The sequence below is a fragment of the Semicossyphus pulcher genome, unplaced genomic scaffold, assembly GCF_022749685.1.
Source record: "Semicossyphus pulcher isolate SPU_LCO1_2020_fin unplaced genomic scaffold, fSemPul1.0.p SCAF_2, whole genome shotgun sequence".
NCBI classification, from domain to species: Eukaryota; Metazoa; Chordata; class Actinopteri; order Labriformes; family Labridae; genus Semicossyphus; species Semicossyphus pulcher.
In genome coordinates, this window is record NW_027211693.1 from 12,903,076 (window position 1) to 12,925,037 (window position 21,962).

The following is a 21,962-nucleotide window of genomic DNA, read 5'->3' on the forward strand; positions in this document are numbered from 1 at the left end:
GGCCCCACCTCGCGACTTACAGGACTTAGAGGATCTGCTGCTAACATCTTGGTACCACATACCTCAGCACACCTTCAGAGATCTAGTGGAGTCCATGCTTCGATGGTCAGTGCTGTTTTGGTGGCAGCAGATCCTACACAATATACAGCAGGTGGTCATAATGTTATGGCTGTATAATGTTATGCTATGGTGTATATGCACGTATAAGAGTACGGCTGAGTGTGTATTTTTTCCTGAATATTCCTGCCCACCTGTGCTGCCGGCCGGAGAAGCCTGATTGGTGCCAGGCCCAGACAGTGCAACAATCAGAAACTGGGTTGTAACATCTGCACTGGACATCAAAACACTTTTCAGCCAGACTAAGGGAGTTTCAAGGTCAGGGACATACCAAACTATCAAGTACTGCTTTGGCTTGTTGTTGCACTGGCACAAAAAATGTCTGACACCTGTTACTGGATCCCAATTCACAGCCTATCTGCAATCTCCACCATCCCCCAAACACCCAATACCAAGCCAGAGCTTAGTCAACAGCCTCCATCATCTGCTCGGGCAAGAACTCAAGCAGAAGCCACTTGGTACTTGGCACCATCACTTTCAACATAATGTGCTTGTTTGTTCAAGTTGTGATGTGAGAGACTGCTTTCCATTCCTAACATTTAATGAAAAGAGGTTATAACCTCATAGGTATAGTTTTAAACTAGGTCCGGGAACAAAGACCACACCTCAAACACATCCCATTTCAGCCATGTTTGTGTTGAAGCACACCTTATTCATTCCTTACCCCTTTGACTCTGCCTTCACATAAACTGTGACCGACATGACAGAAACACGCTTACCTTTACCATAGATTAGGAGCTCCTTCTCGACACTTCAGACAGCAATCTAATAAAAGGTCGCCAAACTCTAAGGGTCGGGGTCCTCTCCATCTCCTCTCACACAACCTTCACAACTCATAATGTATTAATTCCTCTCTTTGTGTAATGATTTTATATTCTTAGGAAGGTTGGAAAAATGCATTTAAATCTGTGATCAGATCGATGGTCGGCAGATCTCACGATTAAAAGAATCAGTAATCGGTATCGAGTAAAATCCTGATCGGGGCATCCCTGGATCATACTTACGGAAGGGTTTGGAGATAAAGGATGTGATGATTAAAATGAACTTGCAATAGCCACCATGTTTGTGTAGTAAGTGAGGGCCACATAAAGAACACCACATTTAAACACTAAACCCAGAAAAAGAAATGAGCCCTTCAGAGTTAAATGCTGATGAAACATTTAATAAGCTTTACAAACAGAACCTGTCCATGTTGAGACTAAATGTTCAAGTGATCCTCACACTTGTGAGAAACGTGAGATGCTTCACATCACACGGACAAAACCACTGTGGCAGGAAGTGAACTTAGATGTATATTTAGATATCCAATCAGATCTGAAGGTGTGGCTTTGATGACCACGTGACCATCTTTACTTAAAAAGTAACTAAGAGGTCTCCTAACAAGAGACAGTGTCAAGATGATCACGTTATGGCTCACACTGCTTCTCCTTCATCAGGCCTGTAAGTGATACGCAATAATGACTGTGTCCAGATGTCTGGCTGAATGATTATTTAATGTTTAATTTATTCTTCCTTTATACTTGTATCTAGATGCGCTGGCTCCAGTGACCCAAGTTCAACTTGGTGAACCTGCAACCTTCACATGTGATTCACCTGATATTTTTTACAAAAGCGTCTTCTGGTTCAAGCAGAGTGCTGGTGATGCTTTGAAATTAATTGCGAGACGGCTGAGAAATACAAACCCTGTGTTTGACGCAGAGTTTTCAGCTTCTAGATTTGATGTAAAAGTTAATGAGAATACGAGCAATCTGACCATTTTGAGGACAATTCAAGAAGACGAGGGAATGTATCACTGTGTAGTCCTGGTGTGGGACAAGAGAACTTTGTGTGCGACATATTTGTCAATAAAAGGTAATTATGTGTTTTTTCAATGTCTTAGAATCAGCTACACTGTTTTAATGACTAAACAATTTTAAGAAAGAAATGCTTCATGTAGCAGTTGTTGAAAGGATTTCCAATTCATATACATTATATTCTAACATTTTAAATTAGAAATATTACTCCATGTTGGCAATGTGGAGATTTGACCCATGATTTAATCATCTGAACAATAAGTTCTTACTGCTACATTTCATCATGTCAAAGCATTTTATATTGTGTTTATTTTACTTTTGAACGTCTTCAAATACACAGGAAACACTCAGAGGACATCAAACTACACTGTTGTTCAGCGGCCGACAGTTTCTGATCCAGTCCGTCCAGGAGACTTGATGACTCTGCAGTGTTCAGTCCTCTCTGACTCTGAGAGTCAAACGTGTCCAGGAGGTCACAGTGTGTACTGGTTCAGAGCCGGATCAGATAAATCTCATCCACACATCATCTACACTGATGGAAACAGACGTGGTGGATGTGACGAGAGATCTGACACTCAGAGAAGCTGTGTTTATCGCTTCTCTAAGAACGTCAGCTCCTCTGATGCTGGGACTTACTACTGTGCTGTGGCCACATGTGGAGAGATACTGTTTGGAGACGGAACAAAACTAGAGCTTGGTATGATTATAAGTTCAGCACTGGAGGTGATCTTCATAATATTTTATTAACATCATGAATGAAACTTTCTTCTTTGTTCTGTAGAGCAAACAACAAGCTCTGAATTTGTTGCTCTGGTGATAGCGATAGTCTGCCTGGTCATTTCTGTGATTGGAAATATTGTTTTCATCTGTCACCGATCTCCGAGAGCAGCATGTGGACAATGTAAAGGTAAGAGTTGTTTACTGATTCAAACATTTGGTAGTTTTACTTGAAACATTTATTGACTACAGGAAGTGTAACATCAAACAGGAGAGGACAAACCTTCACCTCCTGTTCTTAAATGAAATAGAAGATATCCATATCAGCACGTCACTGATATTTCGCACTATTTTGAGCCTCCACATTGCTGTTTATTCCATGTGTGCCTCAATAAACCTGAACAGGATGCACAAGTTATTAAGGACACTGTCCAAAAATGATGTTTTTAATGTTATATTTTAAACTAAAATGTGCTGAAACAGCTGAGGATCTGATTTAAAAGTGAGAAAAGTACATAATGTTTCTGTCTTCACTCAATTCAAGGAATAGAAAGCGCCTCTTTGCCAGCAAGACATGACAACTCCAACCCAAGAATAGATGATATTGTAAGTGATCAAAGAAAGTTGCATACTGTATAACTTTAACATAACTCCTAACTTGCTGTATACGAACACCATCATGTAATGAGAACTGTATTTGCTGCACAGACTGAAGGTGGACATGATCTGAACTATGCTGCGTTGCATTTTCACGGCGGGAAATCTACAAGAGGGAGGAAGACTAAAGAGTTAAAGACTGAAGACGGTGTCTATTCTCAAGTGAAATGCTCGATGTAAATGTCTATGAAAACATGTGGGGGGTTTTATACGACTGACCTTAAAGTGTCTAACATGATTGTTGAGAGGAAGCAGACACTACTGTTTCTGCATCTACTTCTGAATGCATAAAATTACCCTTTATGTTACTGTGAGTTGATCCTTCCATCTTTTTATGTTTTACATCCTGTTGTTGTGTTTTAATGTCTTTTTAAATAATCTGAAATCTTTAGTAAAACCTTGTCATGTCTTATTAAAGCATAAATATCTTTTTGTCTTTCTTACACGTGCGTCTCTGCGTTTCCTCAGTGATATTAGGTGCATTTACTTACAGCATTTAAGACACAATAAAACAAAGAGGTTAAACAGACAACAGAACACATAGTAAGGAAAAGAAAAGAAATGCACTTTTTCATTATATAAGTTTTAAATATTTGTTGTCTTTGTTAAAGATTATTTAAAGATTTGGACTGTAAAGAAACTGAAACAGCTCAAATTTTAGCGACTGATAAATGTCACATCTGACAGTGCTTGAAACACGAGGGACCACCAGGAAGCAGCTTAATGCACGTTAGTTCTCTAGGGTGAGTGAAGCCACAGCATTTGGCTTTCAGCAAATACTTTTTTTAAAGATTCTTTTGAGGCCTCTTGCCTATATCCTGCTTTTGTTGGTGCAGCACAAACCTCGTCACACGATCCCATGCGCAGGTTGAAGTCTCATCTTTGGCAGTCAAACTGTTGCAGGCTTCTCTCGGATGTTTTTCCTTGTAAACAGTGCCAACCTTTCAGGACAACTGGTGCTGCTTGAGTTTCAGCTCACTTTATGGGTGCAGGGCATCTCCAGTTAGAAAGTCCAAGGTATATGAGAATAAAAAAGACTACTTTTTTGATTTTTTTCTGTATTGTCTGAAGGAAACAGGGGTCATGGGGGCATGTTGGGTGTGATCTTCACTTCTTTTATCTAAGATATACTTATTGTCCTTTCTAAGGATTTGAAAGAGGTCCTTACTTGTTCACTGCTCCCATGTTTAAAGTGCTTGACGTTCTCTGTATTCAGTATAACTGTTTCTGCCCAAAGGTCTGTGTGGTCTCTGCAGGTCTGCCTCACCTGGTATTAGATTTAGGAACGAGGCCAGTTAGTGGAGAGTTCCTCCTGCTATAAACTCGTCGGGGGTGATGGTGATCCTGCAGGCCCAGAGGTCATGTCGACTGAGGATAAATGAGAAAGTATTTATTCAATATCATCCCCTACATGCTGAATGAAGTAGAAGCAGTGTGACTCCTAACACGATCATCTTGACACTGTCTCTTGTTAGGAGATCTCTTAGTTATGATGCGACTGAACATGGTGACATGGTCATGATAGGTCAAACCTTCAGTTGCATCTCATTGGTTATCACACAATATACAATGAAAGAGCATTTCCTGCTACACGGGTCTTGTCCTGGTTTATGTGAAACATACAACCTCTAAAGAAAAAAACAGATGTGGTTCTGAGACGTCTGATCTCACCACAATGTCTGAGACGCCTCCCACCCGTTTGTTTGCAATGTACTCTGCTGTTACAGCCACCGCCTACACCTCCTTGTGCACCAATCAGCCATAACATCATGACCACTGACAAGTCGAGTGAATAACATTGATTATCTCATTACAATGGCCTCTGTCAGTGGGTGGGATATGTTAGGCAGCAAGTTAATGTTTTGTCCTTGAAGTTGATGTGCTGGAAGCAGGAAAAATGGGTAAGTGTCAGGATGTTTGTGACTTTGACAACTAAACAACTGGGTCAGAGCATCTCCAAAACTGCAGCTCTTGTGGGGTGTTCCTGGTCTGCAAAGGTCAGTGTCTACCAAAAGCAGTCATAGGAAGGAAAACAAGTGACAGGGACATGGGTGGCCAGGGATTATTGATGCTCATGGGAGCAATGGCTGGCCTGTGTGGTCCGATCCAACAGAAGAGCTACTGTAGCTCAAATTGCTGAAGAAGTTAATGCTGGTTCTGATAGAAAGGAGTCAGGACACATAGTGCATCGCAGTTTGTGACACATGGGGCTGCGTAGCCGCAGACCGGTCAAGGTGCCCATGCTGACCTCTGTCCACTGCCGAAAGCACCTACAATGGGCACCTGGGCATCAGAGCTGGATCACGGAGCAATGGAAGAAGTTGGCCTGGTCAAAAGAATCATGTTTTCTCTTACATCATGTGGATGGCCAGGTGTGTGTGCGTCGCTTACCTGGGGAAGACATAGCACCAGGATGCATTATGGGAAGAAGACAAGCTGGTGGAGGCAGTGTGATGCTTTGGGCAATGTTCTGCTGGGAAACCTTGGGTCCTGCCATTCATGTGGATGTTACTTTGACACGTACCAACTACCTAAAGATTGTTGCAGACCAAGTACACCCCTTCATAGAAGCAGTATCTCCTAATGGTGTGGACTCTTTCAGCAGACTGCAAAAATCCTTAAGAAATGGTTTGAGGTTTGAACACAACAAGTTCAAGGTGTTGACTTGGCCTCCAAATTCCCCAGACCTCAATCCAGTTGAGCATCTGTGGGATGTGCTGGCAAACAAGTCCAAAGCATGGAGGCCCCACCTCACGACTTACAGGACTTAGAGGATCTGCTGCTAACATCTTGGTACCACATACCTCAGCATACCTTCAGAGATCTAGTGGAGTCCATGCTTCGATGGTGAGTGCTGTTTTGGTGGCAGCGGATCCTACACAATATACAGCAGGTGGTCATAATGTTATGGCTGTATAATGTTATGCTATGGTGTATATGCACGTATAAGAGTACGGCTGAGTGTGTATTTTTTCCTGAATATTCCTGCCCACCTGTGCTGCCGGCCGGAGAAGCCTGATTGGTGCCAGGCCCAGACAGTGCAACAATCAGAAACTGGGTTGTAACATCTGCACTGGACATCAAAACACTTTTCAGCCAGACTAAGGGAGTTTCAAGGTCAGGGACATACCAAACTATCAAGTACTGCTTTGGCTTGTTGTTGCACTGGCACAAAAAATGTCTGACACCTGTTACTGGATCCCAATTCACAGCCTATCTGCAATCTCCACCACCCCCAAAACCCCACGCCAAGCCAGAGCTTAGTCAACAGCCTCCATCATCTGCTGGGGCAAGAACTCAAGCAGTAGCCACTTGGTACTTGGCACCATCACTTTCAACATAATGTGCTTGTTTGTTCAAGTTGTGATGTGAGAGACTGCTTTCCATTCCTAACATTTAATGAAAAGAGGTTATAACCTCATAGGTATAGTTTTAAACTAGGTCCGGGAACAAAGACCACACCTCAAACACATCCCATTTCAGCCATGTTTGTGTTTAAGCACACCTTATTCATTCCTTACCCCTTTGACTCTGCCTTCACATAAACTGTGACCGACATGACAGAAACACGCTTACCTTTACCATAGATTAGGAGCTCCTTCTCGACACTTCAGACAGCAATCTAATAAAAGGTCGCCAAACTCTAAGGGTCGGGGTCCTCTCCATCTCCTCTCACACAACCTTCACAACTCATAATGTATTAATTCCTCTCTTTGTGTAATGATTTTTATATTCTTAGGAAGGTTGGAAAAATGCATTTAAATCTGTGATCAGATCGATGGTCGGCAGATCTCATGATTAAAAGAATCAGTAATCGGTATCGAGTAAAATCCTGATCGGGGCATCCCTGGATCATACTTACGGAAGGGTTTGGAGATAAAGGATGTGATGATTAAAATGAACTTGCAATAGCCACCATGTTTGTGTAGTAAGTGAGGGCCACATAAAGAACACCACATTTAAACACTAAACCCAGAAAAAGAAATGAGCCCTTCAGAGTTAAATGCTGATGAAACATTTAATTAGCTTTACAAACAGAACCTGTCCATGTTGAGACTAAATGTTCAAGTGATCCTCACACTTGTGAGAAACGTGAGATGCTTCACATCACACGGACAAAACCACTGTGGGAGGAAGTGAACTTAGATGTATATTTAGATATCCAATCAGATTTGAAGATGTGGCTTTGATGACCACGTCACTATCTTTACTTATAAAGCAACTTAGAGGTCCCCTGAGCAGAGACAGTGTCAAGATGATCGCGTTATGGCTCACACTGCTTCTCCTTCATCAGGCCTGTAAGTGATACGCAATAATGACTGTGTCCAGATGTCTGGCTGAATGATTATTTAATGTTTAATTTATTCTTCCTTTATACTTGTATCTAGATACGCTGGCTCCAGTGACCCAAGTTCAACTTGGTGAACCTGCAACCATCACATGTGGCTCGCCTGATATTTTAAACAATGAAGCCTTCTGGTTCAAGCAGAGTGCTGGTGATGCTCTGAAATTAATTGTGAGACGATGGAAAAATACAAACAAAGTGTTTGGAGCAGAGTTTTCAGCTTCTAGATTTGATTTAAAAGTTAATGAGAAAATGAGCCATCTGACCATTTTGAGGACACTTCAAGAAGACGAGGGAATGTATCACTGTGTAGTCTTGGAGTGGTATAAGATAACTTTGTGTGCGACATATTTGTCAATAATAGGTAATTATGTGTTTTTTCAATGTCTAAGAATCAGCTACACTGTTTTAATGACTAAACAATGTTATGAAAAAAATGCTTCATGTAGCAGTTGTTGAAAGGATTTCCAATTCATATACATTATATTCTAACATTTTAAATTAGAAATATTACTCCATGTTGGCAAAGTGGAGATTTGACCCATGATTTAATCATCTGAACAATAGGTTCTTACTGCTACATTTCATCATGTCAAAGCATTTTATATTGTGTTTATTTTACTTTTGAACGTCTTCAAATACACAGGAAACACTCAGAGGACATCAAACTACACTGTTGTTCAGCGGCCGACAGTTTCTGATCCAGTCCGTCCAGGAGACTTGATGACTCTGCAGTGTTCAGTCCTCTCTGACTCTGAGAGTCAAACGTGTCCAGGAGGTCACAGTGTGTACTGGTTCAGAGCCGGATCAGATAAATCTCATCCACACATCATCTACACCGATGGAAACAGACGTGGTGGATGTGACGAGAGATCTGACACTCAGAGAAGCTGTGTTTATCGCTTCTCTAAGAACGTCAGCTCCTCTGATGCTGGGACTTACTACTGTGCTGTGGCCACATGTGGAGAGATACTGTTTGGAGACGGAACAAAACTAGAGCTTGGTATGATTATAAGTTCAGCACTGGAGGTCATCTTCATAATATTTTATTAACATCATGAATGAAACTTTCTTCTTTGTTCTCTAGAGCAAACAACAAGCTCTGAATTTGTTGCTCTGGTGATAGCGATAGTCTGCCTGGTCATTTCTGTGATTGGAAATATTGTTTTCATCTGTCACCGATCTCCGAGAGCAGCATGTGGACAATGTAAAGGTAAGAGTTGTTTACTGATTCGAACATTTGGTAGTTTTACTTGAAACATTTATTGACTCCAGGAAGTGTAACATCAAACAGGAGAGGACAAACCTTCACCTCCTATTCTTAAATGAAATAGAAGATATCCATATCAGCACGTCACTGATATTTCGCACTATTTTGAGCCTCCACATTGCTGTTTATTCCATGTGTGCCTCAATAAACCTGAACAGGATGCACAAGTTATTAAGGACACTGTCCAAAAATGATGTTTTTAATGTTATATTTTAAACTAAAATGTGCTGAAACAGCTGAGGATCTGGTTTAAAAGTGAGAAAAGTACATAATGTTTCTGTCTTCACTCAATTCAAGGAATAGAAAGCGCCTCTTTGCCAGCAAGACGTGACAACTCCAACCCAAGAATAGATGATATTGTAAGTGATCAAAGAAAGTTGCATACTGTATAACTTTAACATAACTCCTAACTTGCTGTATACGAACACCATCATGTAATGAGAACTTTATTTGCTGCACAGACTGAAGGTGGACATGATCTGAACTATGCTGCGTTGCATTGTCACGGCCCGAAATCTACAAGAGGGAGGAAGACTAAAGAGTTAAAGACTGAAGACGGTGTCTATTCTCAAGTGAAATGCTCGATGTAAACGTCTATGAAAACATGTGGGGGGTTTTATACGACTGACCTTAAAGTGTCTAACATGATTGTTGAGAGGAAGCAGACACTACTGTTTCTGCATCTACTTCTGAATGCATAAAATGACCCTTTATGTTGCTGTGAGTTGATCCTTCCATCTTTTTATGTTTCACATCCTGTTGTTGTGTTTTAATGTCTTTTTAAATAATCTGAAATCTTTAGTAAAACCTTGTCATGTCTTATTAAAGCATAAATATCTTTTTGTCTTTCTTACACGTGCGTCTCTGCTTTTCCTCAGTGATATTAGGTGCATTTACTTACAGCATATAAGACCCAATTAAACAAAGAGATTAAACAGACAACAGAACACATAGTAAGATAACAGATTTGGACTGTATAGAAACTTTAACAGCTCAAATTTTAGTGACTGATAAATGTCACATCTGACGGTGCTTGAAACACGAGGGACCACCAGGAAGCAGCTTAATGCACGTTAGTTCTCTGGGGTGAGTAAAGCCACAGCTTTTGGCTTTCAGCAAATACTTTTTTTAAAGATTCTTTTGAGGCCTCTTGCCTATATCCTGCATTTGTTGGTGCAGCACAAACCTCGTCACACGATCCCATGCGCAGGTTGAAGTCTTATCTTTGGCAGTCAAACTGTTGCAGGCTTCTCTCGGATGTTTTTTCTTGTAAACAGTGCCAACCTTTCAGGACAACTGGTGCTGCTTGAGTTTCAGCTCACTTTATGGGTGCAGGGCATCTCCAGTTAGAAGGTCCAAGGCATATGAGAATAAAAGAGACTTTTTTTTATTCTTTTCTGTATTGTCTGAAGGAAACAGGGGTCATGGGGGCATGTTGGGTGTGATCTTCAATTCCTTTATCTAAGATATACTTATTGTCCTTTCTAAGGATTTGAAAGAGGTCCTTACTTGTTCACTACGTTCACTGCTCCCATGTTTAAAGTGCTTGATGTTCTCTGTATTCAGTATAACTGTGTCTGCCCAAAGGTCTGCATGGTCTCTGCAGGTCTTCCTCACATGGTATGAGATTTAGGGACGAGGCCAGTTGGTGGAGAGTTCCTCCTGCTATAAACTCCTCGGGGGTGATGGTGATCCTGCAGGCCCAGAGGTCATGTCGACTGAGGATAAATGAGAAAGTATTTAGTCAATATCATCCCCTACATGCTGATTGAAGTAGAAGCAGTGTGACTCCTAACACGATCATCTTGACACTGTCTCTTGTTAGGAGAAGTCTTCGTTATGATGCGACTGAACATGGTGACATGGTCATGATAGGTCAAACCTTCAGTTGCATCTCATTGGTTATCACACAATATACAATGAAAGAGCATTTCCTGCTACACGGGTCTTGTTCTGGTTTATGTGAAACATACAACCTCTAAAGAAAAAAACAGATGTGCTTCTGAGACGTGTGATCTCACCACAATGTCTGAGACGCCTCCCACCCGTTTGTTTGCAATGTGCTCTGCTGTTACGGCCACCGCCTACACCTCCTTGTGCACCCATCAGCCACAGTATGACCTGGGGAAGACATGGCACCAGGATGCACTATGAGAAGAAGGCGAGCTGGCGGATGCAGTGTGATGCTTTGGGCAATGTTCTGCTGGGAAACCTTGGGTCCTGCCATTCATGTGGATGTTACTTTGACAAGTACCAACTACCTAAATATTGTTGCAGACCAAGTACACCCCTTCATAGAAGCAGTATCTCCTAATGGTGTGGCCTCTTTCAGCAGACTGCAAAAATCCTTAAGAAATGGTTTGAGGTTTGAACACAACAAGTTCAAGGTGTTGACTTGGTCTCCAAATTCCCCAGACCTCAATCCAGTCGAGCATCGGTGGGATGTGCTGGCAAACAAGTCCAATGCATGGAGGCCCCACCTCGTGACTTACAGGACTTAAATGATAATATAATGTAATGTTATGCTATGGTGTATATGCACGTATAAGAGTACGGCTGAGTGTGTATTTTTTCCTGAATATTCCTGCCCACCTGTGCTGCTGGCCTGAGAAGCCTGATTGGTGCCAGGCCCAGACAGTGCAACAATCAGAAGCTGGGTTGTAACATCTGCACTGGACATCAAAACACTTTTCAGCCAGACTAAGGGAGTTTCAAGGTCAGGGACATACCAAACTATCAAGTACTGCTTTGGCTTGTTGTTGCACTGGCACAATATCTGACACCTGTTACTGGATCCCAATTCGCAGCCTATCTGCAATCTCCACCACCCCCCAAACACCCCATATGTGCTTGTTTGTTCAAGTTGTGATGTGAGAGACTGCTTTCCATTCCTAACATTTAATGAAAAGAGGTTATAACCTCATAGGTATAGTTTTAAACTAGGTCCGGGAACAAAGACCACACCTCAAACACATCCCATTTCAGCCATGTTTGTGTTTAAGCACACCTTATTCATTCCTTACCCCTTTGACTCTGCCTTCACATAAACTGTGACCGACATGACAGAAACATGCTTACCTTTACCATAGATTAGGAGCTCCTTCTCGACACTTCAGACAGCAATCTAATAAAAGATCGCCAAACTCTAAGGGTCGGGGTCCTCTCCATCTCCTCTCACACAACCTTCACAACTCATAATGTATTAATTCCTCTCTTTGTGTAATGATTTTTATATTCTTAGGAAGGTTGGAAAAATGCATTTAAATAGGTGATCAGATCGATGGTCGGCAGATCTCACTATTAAAAAAAAAATCAGTAATCGGTATCGAGTAAAATCCTGATCTGGGCATCCCTGGATCATACTTATGGAAGGGTTTGGAGATAAAGGATGTGATGATTAAAATTAACTTGCAATAGCCACCATGTTTGTGTAGTAAGTGAGAGCCACATAAAGAATACCACATTAAAACACTTAAAGAGAGTAATACTAGTAAACACCTGTCGAGTCTGGACTTAACAGGAAGCTGTTCAAAGATCTGCCCCCTCCTCTCCCGTCTCCTCATCGATCTGTACATGCAGTTGAGGTCCGTCAGTGTGCGCGCAGCTGAGAGTGGAGTGAATTACCCCCTATGTTTACCAGCTGTTCTGGTCGAAAGAACGAACATAACAAACAGGCAGACTTCTCGCGCAGACCTGTAACCTCTCTATATAACCAGGCCCTCGCTGGGCCATTCCTTCCAGAGAGAGAGGCGCAATGCACGATGGGTGTTGTAGGAAAGTAGAATGGGTTTAAACCACAAGCTGTTTGTACAACTTTCTCCACAGCTAAGGCCAATTTAAAATAATATTGCTTCTATTGATTGCGGAGAACACCAGCTTTGACTGACAGTGGCTTTTTCCAGGGATGAATTTGTCCTTTAAGGTTGAGGTTTACAGTCGGATACGTAAGCATTTATTTAATACATGAATCCAAATATAGTGCCCATGTGAGGAAAAGAAACAACTATGATATGTTATGATTACCCAATCTGGAAAATTGCATCCTTAAATGCTAATGGATTAACAGTAGGCTATATTAAAAAAACCTAATTAATCAATAAATAGATTCACTTACCAATAATGAAAACTGTGTTTTACTTAAATAGTTTTCGAAGATTTAAAAATGTTTCTAGATATTTCTATGTGGTTTCACTGTTTGGGTGGCGTGACTGCAAACAATGAAATATTTGAGCCAAAACCCGTGTTCACACCACCCTATACAATGATTCAATTTCATTAACAATTTCTTATCCTACTCCTCCCCTATCTGTTCAGCTTATTTCTAATGTCCACTGGTAATAAAGCACATCAAACGTGAAGTATGAATCTTAATACTTTCTTCAAACCATGTTTTAAGTTATGATTTAACACCACTGGCGCATCACCGGACCTGTGGCGGCCGTGGCCCCGAGGAACAGGCCCCCGCTGTGGATGGCGTCCTTTATTTTTCTGCATGGAAGGTGGCAACCCCATGGCCAAACAGGAATGTGATCGACATCAGGGGGAAAACTTGAGTCCTCATCGGCAGGGCATGCGAATCATGGAGACCTTCGATTGCTTTTGGGGATCAAAACAGACCCACAACTTATTGTTGTCATAGAAACAAAACCCACGTGCAGCGTTCTCTCACCGGGTGCAGTGTTTTTTCTCTCACAGCAGAAGTGCTTCATCCCAGCTCTCTCCAGCCGCCCTGCATGACTAATGTGAGCTAATGCTTGTGATGATTTGCTGGTTCGCCGGTGTAATTTGACGTTTGGTCACGAAGCACAATGCCAGAGTCATGCAGTGTATTTATGTTAGAGCTAGTTGGCTAACCTTAGCATGCTCGCTAAAGTTATAACTAACAAAATACTATCCGAGTGTGTGTGTCAGTTATCTAGCTTGACAAATAACTTCGCCAGCTAACATGACAAACAATGTTGATTTTGTAAATTATGTAGCAGAACAAAGCAAATGTGCATAACTACCGATTGTTTTCTATTAGCCAATATCATTGCATTACCTGCCCAGGCTAAGGTTAGCCAGCTACCGTTAGCTTGTCTGCTATCGCAGACGATTTGTCAGTTCGGCAACGTAGCAAAACACCCTTGAGTAGATAACATCAGCCAACTCGCACAGACTCTCTGGGCTGATCTGGCTGGTAATTGCATGGATCTGGCATTGTGCTTTGTAACCAAATGGCAAATTACTCAATGTAGTTATGTTGGAGCTAGTTGGTAACCATGCTAACCTTAGCATGCTCGCTAACGTTATGACAACCAAAATACTATCCGATGTGAATGTCAGTGTTGTCAGTCTAGCATGACAAATAACTTTGCTACCTGACATGATATTAACTGAGGTGTTATGACAAACAGTGTTGATTTTGTAAAATATGATGCAGGTCAACATGATACCGGTCAATGAACACGTCTTATAATTCCCCAAATGTTGTGGGAACGTTGAATAAGCCTGACAACAAAGAGAACCTGTCCATATTTACAGTAAATGTTTCAGAGTTCCTCAATCACTGAGAACCATGAATCTTTTCTGAAATTAAATTAGAGTGAAAAAAACTGAGATGCCTCACATCACACAGACAAAACCACTGTGGCAGGAAATGATCTTGTTTTATATTTAGACAACCAATCAGATTTGAAGGTGTTGCTTTGATGACCACGTCATTGTATATTCAAAGTAACTAAGAGGTCTCCGAACAAGAGACAGTGTCAAGATGATCGCGTTATGGCTCACACTGCTTCTCCTTCATCAGGCCTGTAAGTGATACGCAATAATGACTGTGTCCAGATGTCTGGCTGAATGATTATTTACTGTTTAATTTATTCTTCCTTTATACCTGTATCTAGATGCGCTGGCTCCAGTGATCCAAGTTCAACTTGGTGAACCTGCAACCTTCACATGTGATTCACCTTATATTTTAAACAATGAAGCCTTCTGGTTCAAGCAGAGTGCTGGTGATGATCTGAAATTAATTGTGAGACGATGGAAAAATACAAACAAAGTGTTTGGAGCAGAGTTTTCAGCTTGTAGATTTGATGTAAAAATTCATCAGAATATGAACAATCTGACCATTTTGAGGACAGTTCAAGAAGACGAGGGAATGTATCACTGTGTAGTCCTGGAGTGGAATAAGATAACTTCGTTCATGACATATTTGTCAATAAAAGGTAATTATGTGATTTTTTTGTTGTTGTTGAAAGGATTTCCAATTCATATACATTATATCCTAATATGTCAAATTAGAAATATTACTCCATGTTGGCAATGTTGAGATTTGACCCATGATTTAATTTGACATCTGAACAATAGGTTCTTACTGCTACATTTCATCATGTCAAAGCATTTTATATTGTGTTTATTTTACTTTTGAACGTCTTCAAATACACAGGAAACACTCAGAGGACATCAAACTACACTGTTGTTCAGCGGCCGACAGTTTCTGATCCAGTCCGTCCAGGAGACTTGATGACTCTGCAGTGTTCAGTCCTCTCTGACTCTGAGAGTCAAACGTGTCCAGGAGGTCACAGTGTGTACTGGTTCAGAGCCGGATCAGATAAATCTCATCCAGACATCATCTACACTGATGGAAACAGACGTGGTGGATGTGACGAGAGATCTGACACTCAGAGAAGCTGCGTTTATCGCTTCTCTAAGAACGTCAGCTCCTCTGATGCTGGGACTTACTACTGTGCTGTGGCCACATGTGGAGAGATACTGTTTGGAGACGGAACAAAACTAGAGCTTGGTATGATTATAAGTTCAGCACTGGAGGCGATCTTCATAATATTTTATTAACATCATGAATGAAACTTTCTTCTTTGTTCTCTAGAGCAAACAACAAGCTCTGAATTTGTTGCTCTGGTGATAGCGATAGTCTGCCTGGTCATTTCTGTGATTGGAAATATTGTTTTCATCTGTCACCGATCTCCGAGAGCAGCATGTGGACAATGTAAAGGTAAGAGTTGTTTACTGATTCAAACATTTGGTAGTTTTACTTGAAACGTTTATTGACTACAGGAAGTGTAACATCAAACAGGAGAGGACAAACCTTCACCTCCTATTCTTAAATGAAATAGAAGATATCCATATCAGCACGTCACTGATATTTCGCACTGTTTTGAGCCTCCACATTGCTGTTTATTCCATGTGTGCCTCAATTAACCTGAACAGGATGCACAAGTTATTAAGGACACTGTTCAAAAATGATGTTTTTAATGTTATATTTTAAACTAAAATGTGCTGAAACAGCTGAGGATCTGATTTAAAAGTGAGAAAAGTACATAATGTTTCTGTCTTCACTCAATTCAAGGAATAGAAAGCGCCTCTTTGCCAGCAAGACGTGACAACTCCAACCCAAGAATAGATGATATTGTAAGTGATCAAAGAAAGTTGCATACTGTATAACTTTAACATAACTCCTAACTTGCTGTATACGAACACGATCATGTAATGAGAACTTTATTTGCTGCACAGACTGAAGGTGGACATGATCTGAACTATGCTGCGTTGCATTTTCACGGCCCGAAATCTACAAGAGGGAGGAAGACTAAAGAGTTAAAGACTGAAGACGGTGTCTATTCTCAAGTGAAATGCTCGATGTAAATGTCTATGAAAACATGTGGGGGGTTTTATACGACTGACCTTAAAGTGTCTAACATGATTGTTGAGAAGAAGCAGACACTACTGTTTCTGCATCTACTTCTGAATGCATAAAATTACCCTTTATGTTACTGTGAGTTGATCCTTCCATCTTTTTATGTTTCACATCCTGTTGTTGTGTTTTAATGTCTTTTTAAATAATCTGAAATCTTTAGTAAAACCTTGTCATGTCTTATTAAAGCATAAATATCTTTTTGTCTTTCTTACACGTGCGTCTCTGCTTTTCCTCAGTGATATTAGGTGCATTCACTTACAGCATTTAAGACACAATTAAACAAAGAGGTTAAACAGACAACAGAACACATAGTAAGGAAAAGGAAAGAAATGCACTTTTTCATTATATAAGTTTTAAATATTTGTTGTCTTTGTTAAAGATTATTTAAAGATTTGGACTGTAAAGAAACTGAAACAGCTCAAATTTTAGTGACGGATAAATGTCACATCTGACAGTGCTTGAAACACGAGGGACCACCAGGAAGCAGCTTAATGCACGTTAGTTCTCTAGGGTGAGTAAAGCCACAGCTTTTGGCTTTCAGCAAATACTTTTTTTAAAGCTTCTTTTGAGGCCTCTTGCCTATATCCTGCATTTGTTGGTGCAGCACAAACCTCGTCACACGATCCCATGCGCAGGTTGAAGTCTCATCTCTGGCAGTCAAACTGTTGCAGGCTTCTCTCGGATGTTTTTTCTTTTAAACAGTGCCAACCTTTCAGGACAACTGGTGCTGCTTGAGTTTCAGCTCACTTTATGGGTGCAGGGCATCTCCAGTTAGAAAGTCCAAGGCATTTGAGAATGAATGGGACTACTTTTTTGATTTTTTTCTGTATTGTCTGAAGGAAACAGGGGTCATGGGGGCATGTTGGGTGTGATCTTCACTTCTTTTATCTAAGATATACTTATTGTCCTTTCTAAGGATTTGAAAGAGGTCCTTACTTGTTCACTGCTCCCATGTTTAAAGTGCTTGACGTTCTCTGTATTCAGTATAACTGTGTCTGCCCAAAGGTCTGTGTGGTCTCTGCAGGTCTTCCTCACCTGGTATTAGATTTAGGGACGAGGCCAGTTGGTGGAGAGTTCCTCCTGCTATAAACTCCTCGGGGGTGATGGTGATCCTGCAGGCCCAGAGGTCATGTCAACTGAGGATAAATGAGAAAGTATTTATTCAATATCATCCCCTACATACTGAATGATGTAGAAGCAGTGTGACTCCTAACACGATCATCTTGACACTGTCTCTTGTCAGGAGAACTGTTAGTTATGATGCGACTGAACATGGTGACATGGTCATGATAGGTCAAACCTTCAGTTGCATCTCATTGGTTATCACACAATATACAATGAAAGAGCATTTCCTGCTACACGGGTCTTGTCCTGGTTTATGTGAAACATACAACCTCTGAAGAAAAAAACAGATGTGCTTCTGAGACGTCTGATCTCACCACAATGTCTGAGACGCCTCCCACCCGTTTGTTTGCAATGTACTCTGCTGTTACAGCCACCGCCTACACCTCCTTGTGCACCAATCAGCCATAACATCATGACCACTGACAAGTCGAGTGAATAACATTGATTATCTCGTTACAATGGCCTCTGTCAGTGGGTGGGATATGTTCGGAAGCAAGTGAATGTTTTGTCCTTGAAGTTGATGTGTTGGAAGCAGGAAAAATGGGCAAGTGTCAGGATGTGTGTGACTTTGACAACTAAACAACTGGGTCAGAGCATCTCCAAAACTGCAGCTCTTGTAGGGTGTTCCTGGTCTGCAAAGGTCAGTGTCTACCAAAAGCAGTCATTGGAAGGAGAACAAGTGACAGGGACATGGGTGGCCAGGGATTATTGATGCTCATGTGAGCAAAGGCTGGCCTGTGTGGTCCGATCCAACAGAAGAGCTACTGTAGCTCAAATTGCTGAAGAAGTTAATGCTGGTTCTGATAGAAATGAGTCAGAACACATAGTGCATCGCAGTTTGTGGCACATGGGGCTGCATAGCCGCAGACCGGTCAAGGTGCCCATGCTGACCTCTGTCCACTGCCGAAAGCACCTACAATGGGAACCTGGGCAAGAGAGCTGGATCACGGAGCAATGGAAGAAGTTGGCCTGGTGAAAAGAATCTTGTTTTCTCTTACATCATGTTGATAACATGCCTAAACATTGCTGCAGACCAAGTGCAGCCCTTTATGGATGTGGTATTTCCTAATGGTGTGGCCTCTTTCAGCAGGATCATGCTCCCTGCCACACTGCAAATATGCTTCAGAACTGGTTTGAGGAACACGACAACAAGTTCAAGGCGTTGACTCCAAATTTCCCAGATTTTATTTCAATCAAGCATCTGTGGGATGTGCTGGATAACCAAATCTGATCGTTGGAGCTACTTACAGGACTTACAGGATCTGCTGCTAATGTCTTGGTGCCAGATACCTCAGCACACCTTTAGAGGTCTGGTGGAGTCCATGCCTTGACGGGTCAGGGCTGTCTGGGCCACAAAAGGGGATCCTACACAATATTAGGTAGTCATAATGTGATCATAATGTTATGACTGATTGGTGTATGTATGTGAGTACAGGTGAGTGTGTATATATTCCCGGATATTCCCGCCCACCTGTGCTGCCAGCTGGAGAAGCCTGATTGGTGCCAGGCTCAGACCAGTGCACCAGTCAGACACGGCCGATCAAGGACTCATCAGTTATGGCGCAGCTTCTGACTGAGATTAGCTCGCCTCGTTTAGAGTCCTGAGTTAGTTTTTATATTGTGTCTCTTCACAAACTGGCTTGTAACATCTACACTGGACATCAAAACACTATTCAGCCAGGCTAAGAGAATTTCAAGGTCAGGAACATACCAAACTATCAAGTACTGCTTTGGCTTGTTGTAGCCACGCTATACTTGGTACCATCACCTTCAACCATCACTTGGTACCATCATCATATGCTTGTTGGCTCATGTTGTCATGTGAAGAGGCACTTCCCATTCACAATATTTATTGAAAAGAGTTTTAAAATGTTCTTTACCATTGACATTGTGTAACCTCATAGGTGTAGTTTTAAACTAGGTCCGGCAACAAAGACCACGGCTGGAACACATCCCATTTCAGCCACGTTTGTGTTTAAGCAGACCTTATTCATTCCTTACCCCTTTGACTCACGAGAGAAAACATGCTTACCTTTACCATAGATCAGGAGCTCCTTCTCAAAGCGTCAGACAGCAATTTAATTAAAGATCACCAAACCCCAAGGGTCGGCATCTTCTCCATCTCCTCTCACACAGCCTTCATAGCAACCTTAGTTGGTCTCTGCCATCCACACTCCCCGGCGCCAAGCACTCATCCACCCATATGATAAGGCCTTCTCCCTCCAGCAGTCCCAGGGGATATATCCAGTCAGGTATCTGCGGGACAGCGGCCATTCTTTCTGACCCGCTCAAGACTGGGGCGCCCTAACAAAAGGCAAAGTGACTGCAACCTGTCCTTGTCAACACTCTGACCATCCCAAACCTTAAACACATCTGAGGGGACAGTAGCTCACCTGAAACAAGCTCAACATCCGGCTCCACCGTTCTGACATCAAAACAAAACTTTTCTAAATCTTTCCGGCTTCCCAGCAAAACACCAATCTCCACTCTGCAAGTCCAAAGCACTTCTGGGTTCCCAGAGTCAGATCCACAGTATTGCCGATGACCTATGGCATTCTGGTTTCACCACCATTTTTGACAAATCTTCACCAGATCCTGATTATCCACCATCTACCTCTCATGCAAACCGAACTCCACACTCCCACCCCCCTCCCTCTCCTCCTGCCTTTCTGAAATAAAATCCTGGTTCACCTCAAACTTTCTAAAATTAAACAGCAATAAAACCGAAATCCTTCTTATCGGCACCAAATCCACCTTATCTAAAGTTGACAGTTTCTCACTCTCCATTGACGACACCCCTGTTTCCCCCTCCCCTCAGGTTAAGAGTCTGGGTGTCATCCTCGACAGTACTCTATCTTTCCAATCACACATCAATAACGTCACCCGGTCCGCTTACTTTCACTTACGTAATATCAACCGTCTCCGCCCCTCCCTCACTCCCCACACCTCTGCTATTCTTGTCCACAGCCTCGTCACCTCCCGCCTTGACTACTGCAACTCCCTTCTCTTCGGCCTCCCCCAGAAAGCCCTCCATAAACTTCAGCTTGTCCAGAACTCTGCCGCCCGGATCATCACCAGAACACCTTCTTCCCACCACATCACCCCCATCCTACAGCAACTCCACTGGCTCCCAATCAACCAACGGATCACCTACAAAATCCTTCTGTATACTTTCAAATCTATTCACAACCTCGTCCCTCCTTACCTCTCCGACCTCCTGCACATTGCCACTCCATCCCGCACCCTCCGGTCTTCCTCCTCCATCCACCTCACCGTACCCCCTGCCCGCCTCAGCACCATGGGGGCTAGAGCTTTCAGCCGCTCTGCTCCCCAGCTCTGGAATTCCCTCCCACCCGACCTCCGAAACTGCACGACCCTCCCGATCTTTAAATCAAATCTCAAAACCCATCTGTTCCGCCTCACCTACTCTCCCCAACTCTAAGCACTGTCCCTCACCCACTCCTAATGTATTTTATCTGGTCTGTTTTACCCTTGTTGGTGTTTTTACTCTTGTTTGTGTTTTTTGTACAGCGACCTTGAGTGTCCTGAAAGGCGCTTATAAATAAAATGTACTATTATCCCATGAGCTATACTTAGGGTGTTCACAACATTAAAATCCTTGTTTGCTGGTGTTATCCAGCGTACGTCCTCCACATTCGTAACAATCTGAATGACAGATGTAGACAGACATTTGTCTTGTGGCTCCACACTGTGAGCAACAAGCAGACGACTCCCACAGAGTCTCGACCCCTCTGCTTCCCTTGTTGCTTATGGAATCATAAGCAACAGAGGTCAGAGTTTTGATCAGACGGAGCAGGGGCACTGATGTGGATTCATGAATTAATCCTTACAGTGGGCCAAACAGCAGACAGCTAAAGCATGTATAGACAGTAGTGGCAATTGCCAGTAAGAGTTATATATTGTAGTTAGTCTTGGCACTGCTAAATGCAGACGCAACAGAGAATACTTACGAAAGAACTCTGAGAAAAAGGATATGATATTGATAAATAATATCTTGCAATACCCTCCGTGTTTGTGTAGTTAGTGAGAGCCCCATAATTCCTCAAATGCTGAGGGATTGTGGAATGAGCCTTACAAGACAGAGAACCTGTCCATGTTGAGACTAAATGTTTGAGTTCGTCAAATCTGTGAGAAACTGGAATCTTCTGTGAATGAAAGATTTGAGTGGAAAAAAGTGAGATGCTTCACATCAAGCAGACAAAACCACTGTGGCAGGAAATGAAC

General features: G+C 42.1%; 2 protein-coding genes across 2 annotated transcripts; both read left to right on the plus strand.

The window, feature by feature from the left end:
- The first annotated feature begins 7,539 nt into the window (after positions 1-7,539).
- On the plus strand, positions 7,540-9,489 carry LOC138597759 (uncharacterized). The gene is made up of 6 exons (XM_069669239.1): positions 7,540-7,582; positions 7,673-7,993; positions 8,276-8,632; positions 8,717-8,842; positions 9,197-9,258; positions 9,361-9,489. Exons 1-6 carry the CDS (start codon positions 7,540-7,542, stop codon positions 9,487-9,489), a joined length of 1,038 nt encoding a protein of 345 aa, XP_069525340.1.
- A 5,162-nt stretch (positions 9,490-14,651) lies between these two features.
- LOC138597750 (uncharacterized) lies at positions 14,652-16,540 on the plus strand. Its single transcript, XM_069669229.1, has 6 exons — positions 14,652-14,694; positions 14,785-15,105; positions 15,327-15,683; positions 15,768-15,893; positions 16,248-16,309; positions 16,412-16,540. Exons 1-6 carry the CDS (start codon positions 14,652-14,654, stop codon positions 16,538-16,540), a joined length of 1,038 nt encoding a protein of 345 aa, XP_069525330.1.
- The last annotated feature ends 5,422 nt before the right edge of the window (positions 16,541-21,962 follow it).

What these genes read in the sequence shown, in the direction of transcription:
- LOC138597759 (XM_069669239.1), top strand. Translation starts at nt 7,540, where the DNA reads ATGATCGCGTTATGGCTCACACTGCTTCTCCTTCATCAGGCCT. An exon ending in GCTTCTCCTTCATCAGGCCT is followed by an intron (nt 7,583 to 7,672) that starts GTAAGTGATACG and finishes ACTTGTATCTAG; the next exon opens with ATACGCTGGCTCCAGTGACC. An exon ending in AGCATGTGGACAATGTAAAG is followed by an intron (nt 8,843 to 9,196) that starts GTAAGAGTTGTT and finishes ACTCAATTCAAG; the next exon opens with GAATAGAAAGCGCCTCTTTG.
- LOC138597750 (XM_069669229.1), top strand. Translation starts at nt 14,652, where the DNA reads ATGATCGCGTTATGGCTCACACTGCTTCTCCTTCATCAGGCCT. An exon ending in CGGAACAAAACTAGAGCTTG is followed by an intron (nt 15,684 to 15,767) that starts GTATGATTATAA and finishes TTTGTTCTCTAG; the next exon opens with AGCAAACAACAAGCTCTGAA. An exon ending in ACCCAAGAATAGATGATATT is followed by an intron (nt 16,310 to 16,411) that starts GTAAGTGATCAA and finishes TTTGCTGCACAG; the next exon opens with ACTGAAGGTGGACATGATCT.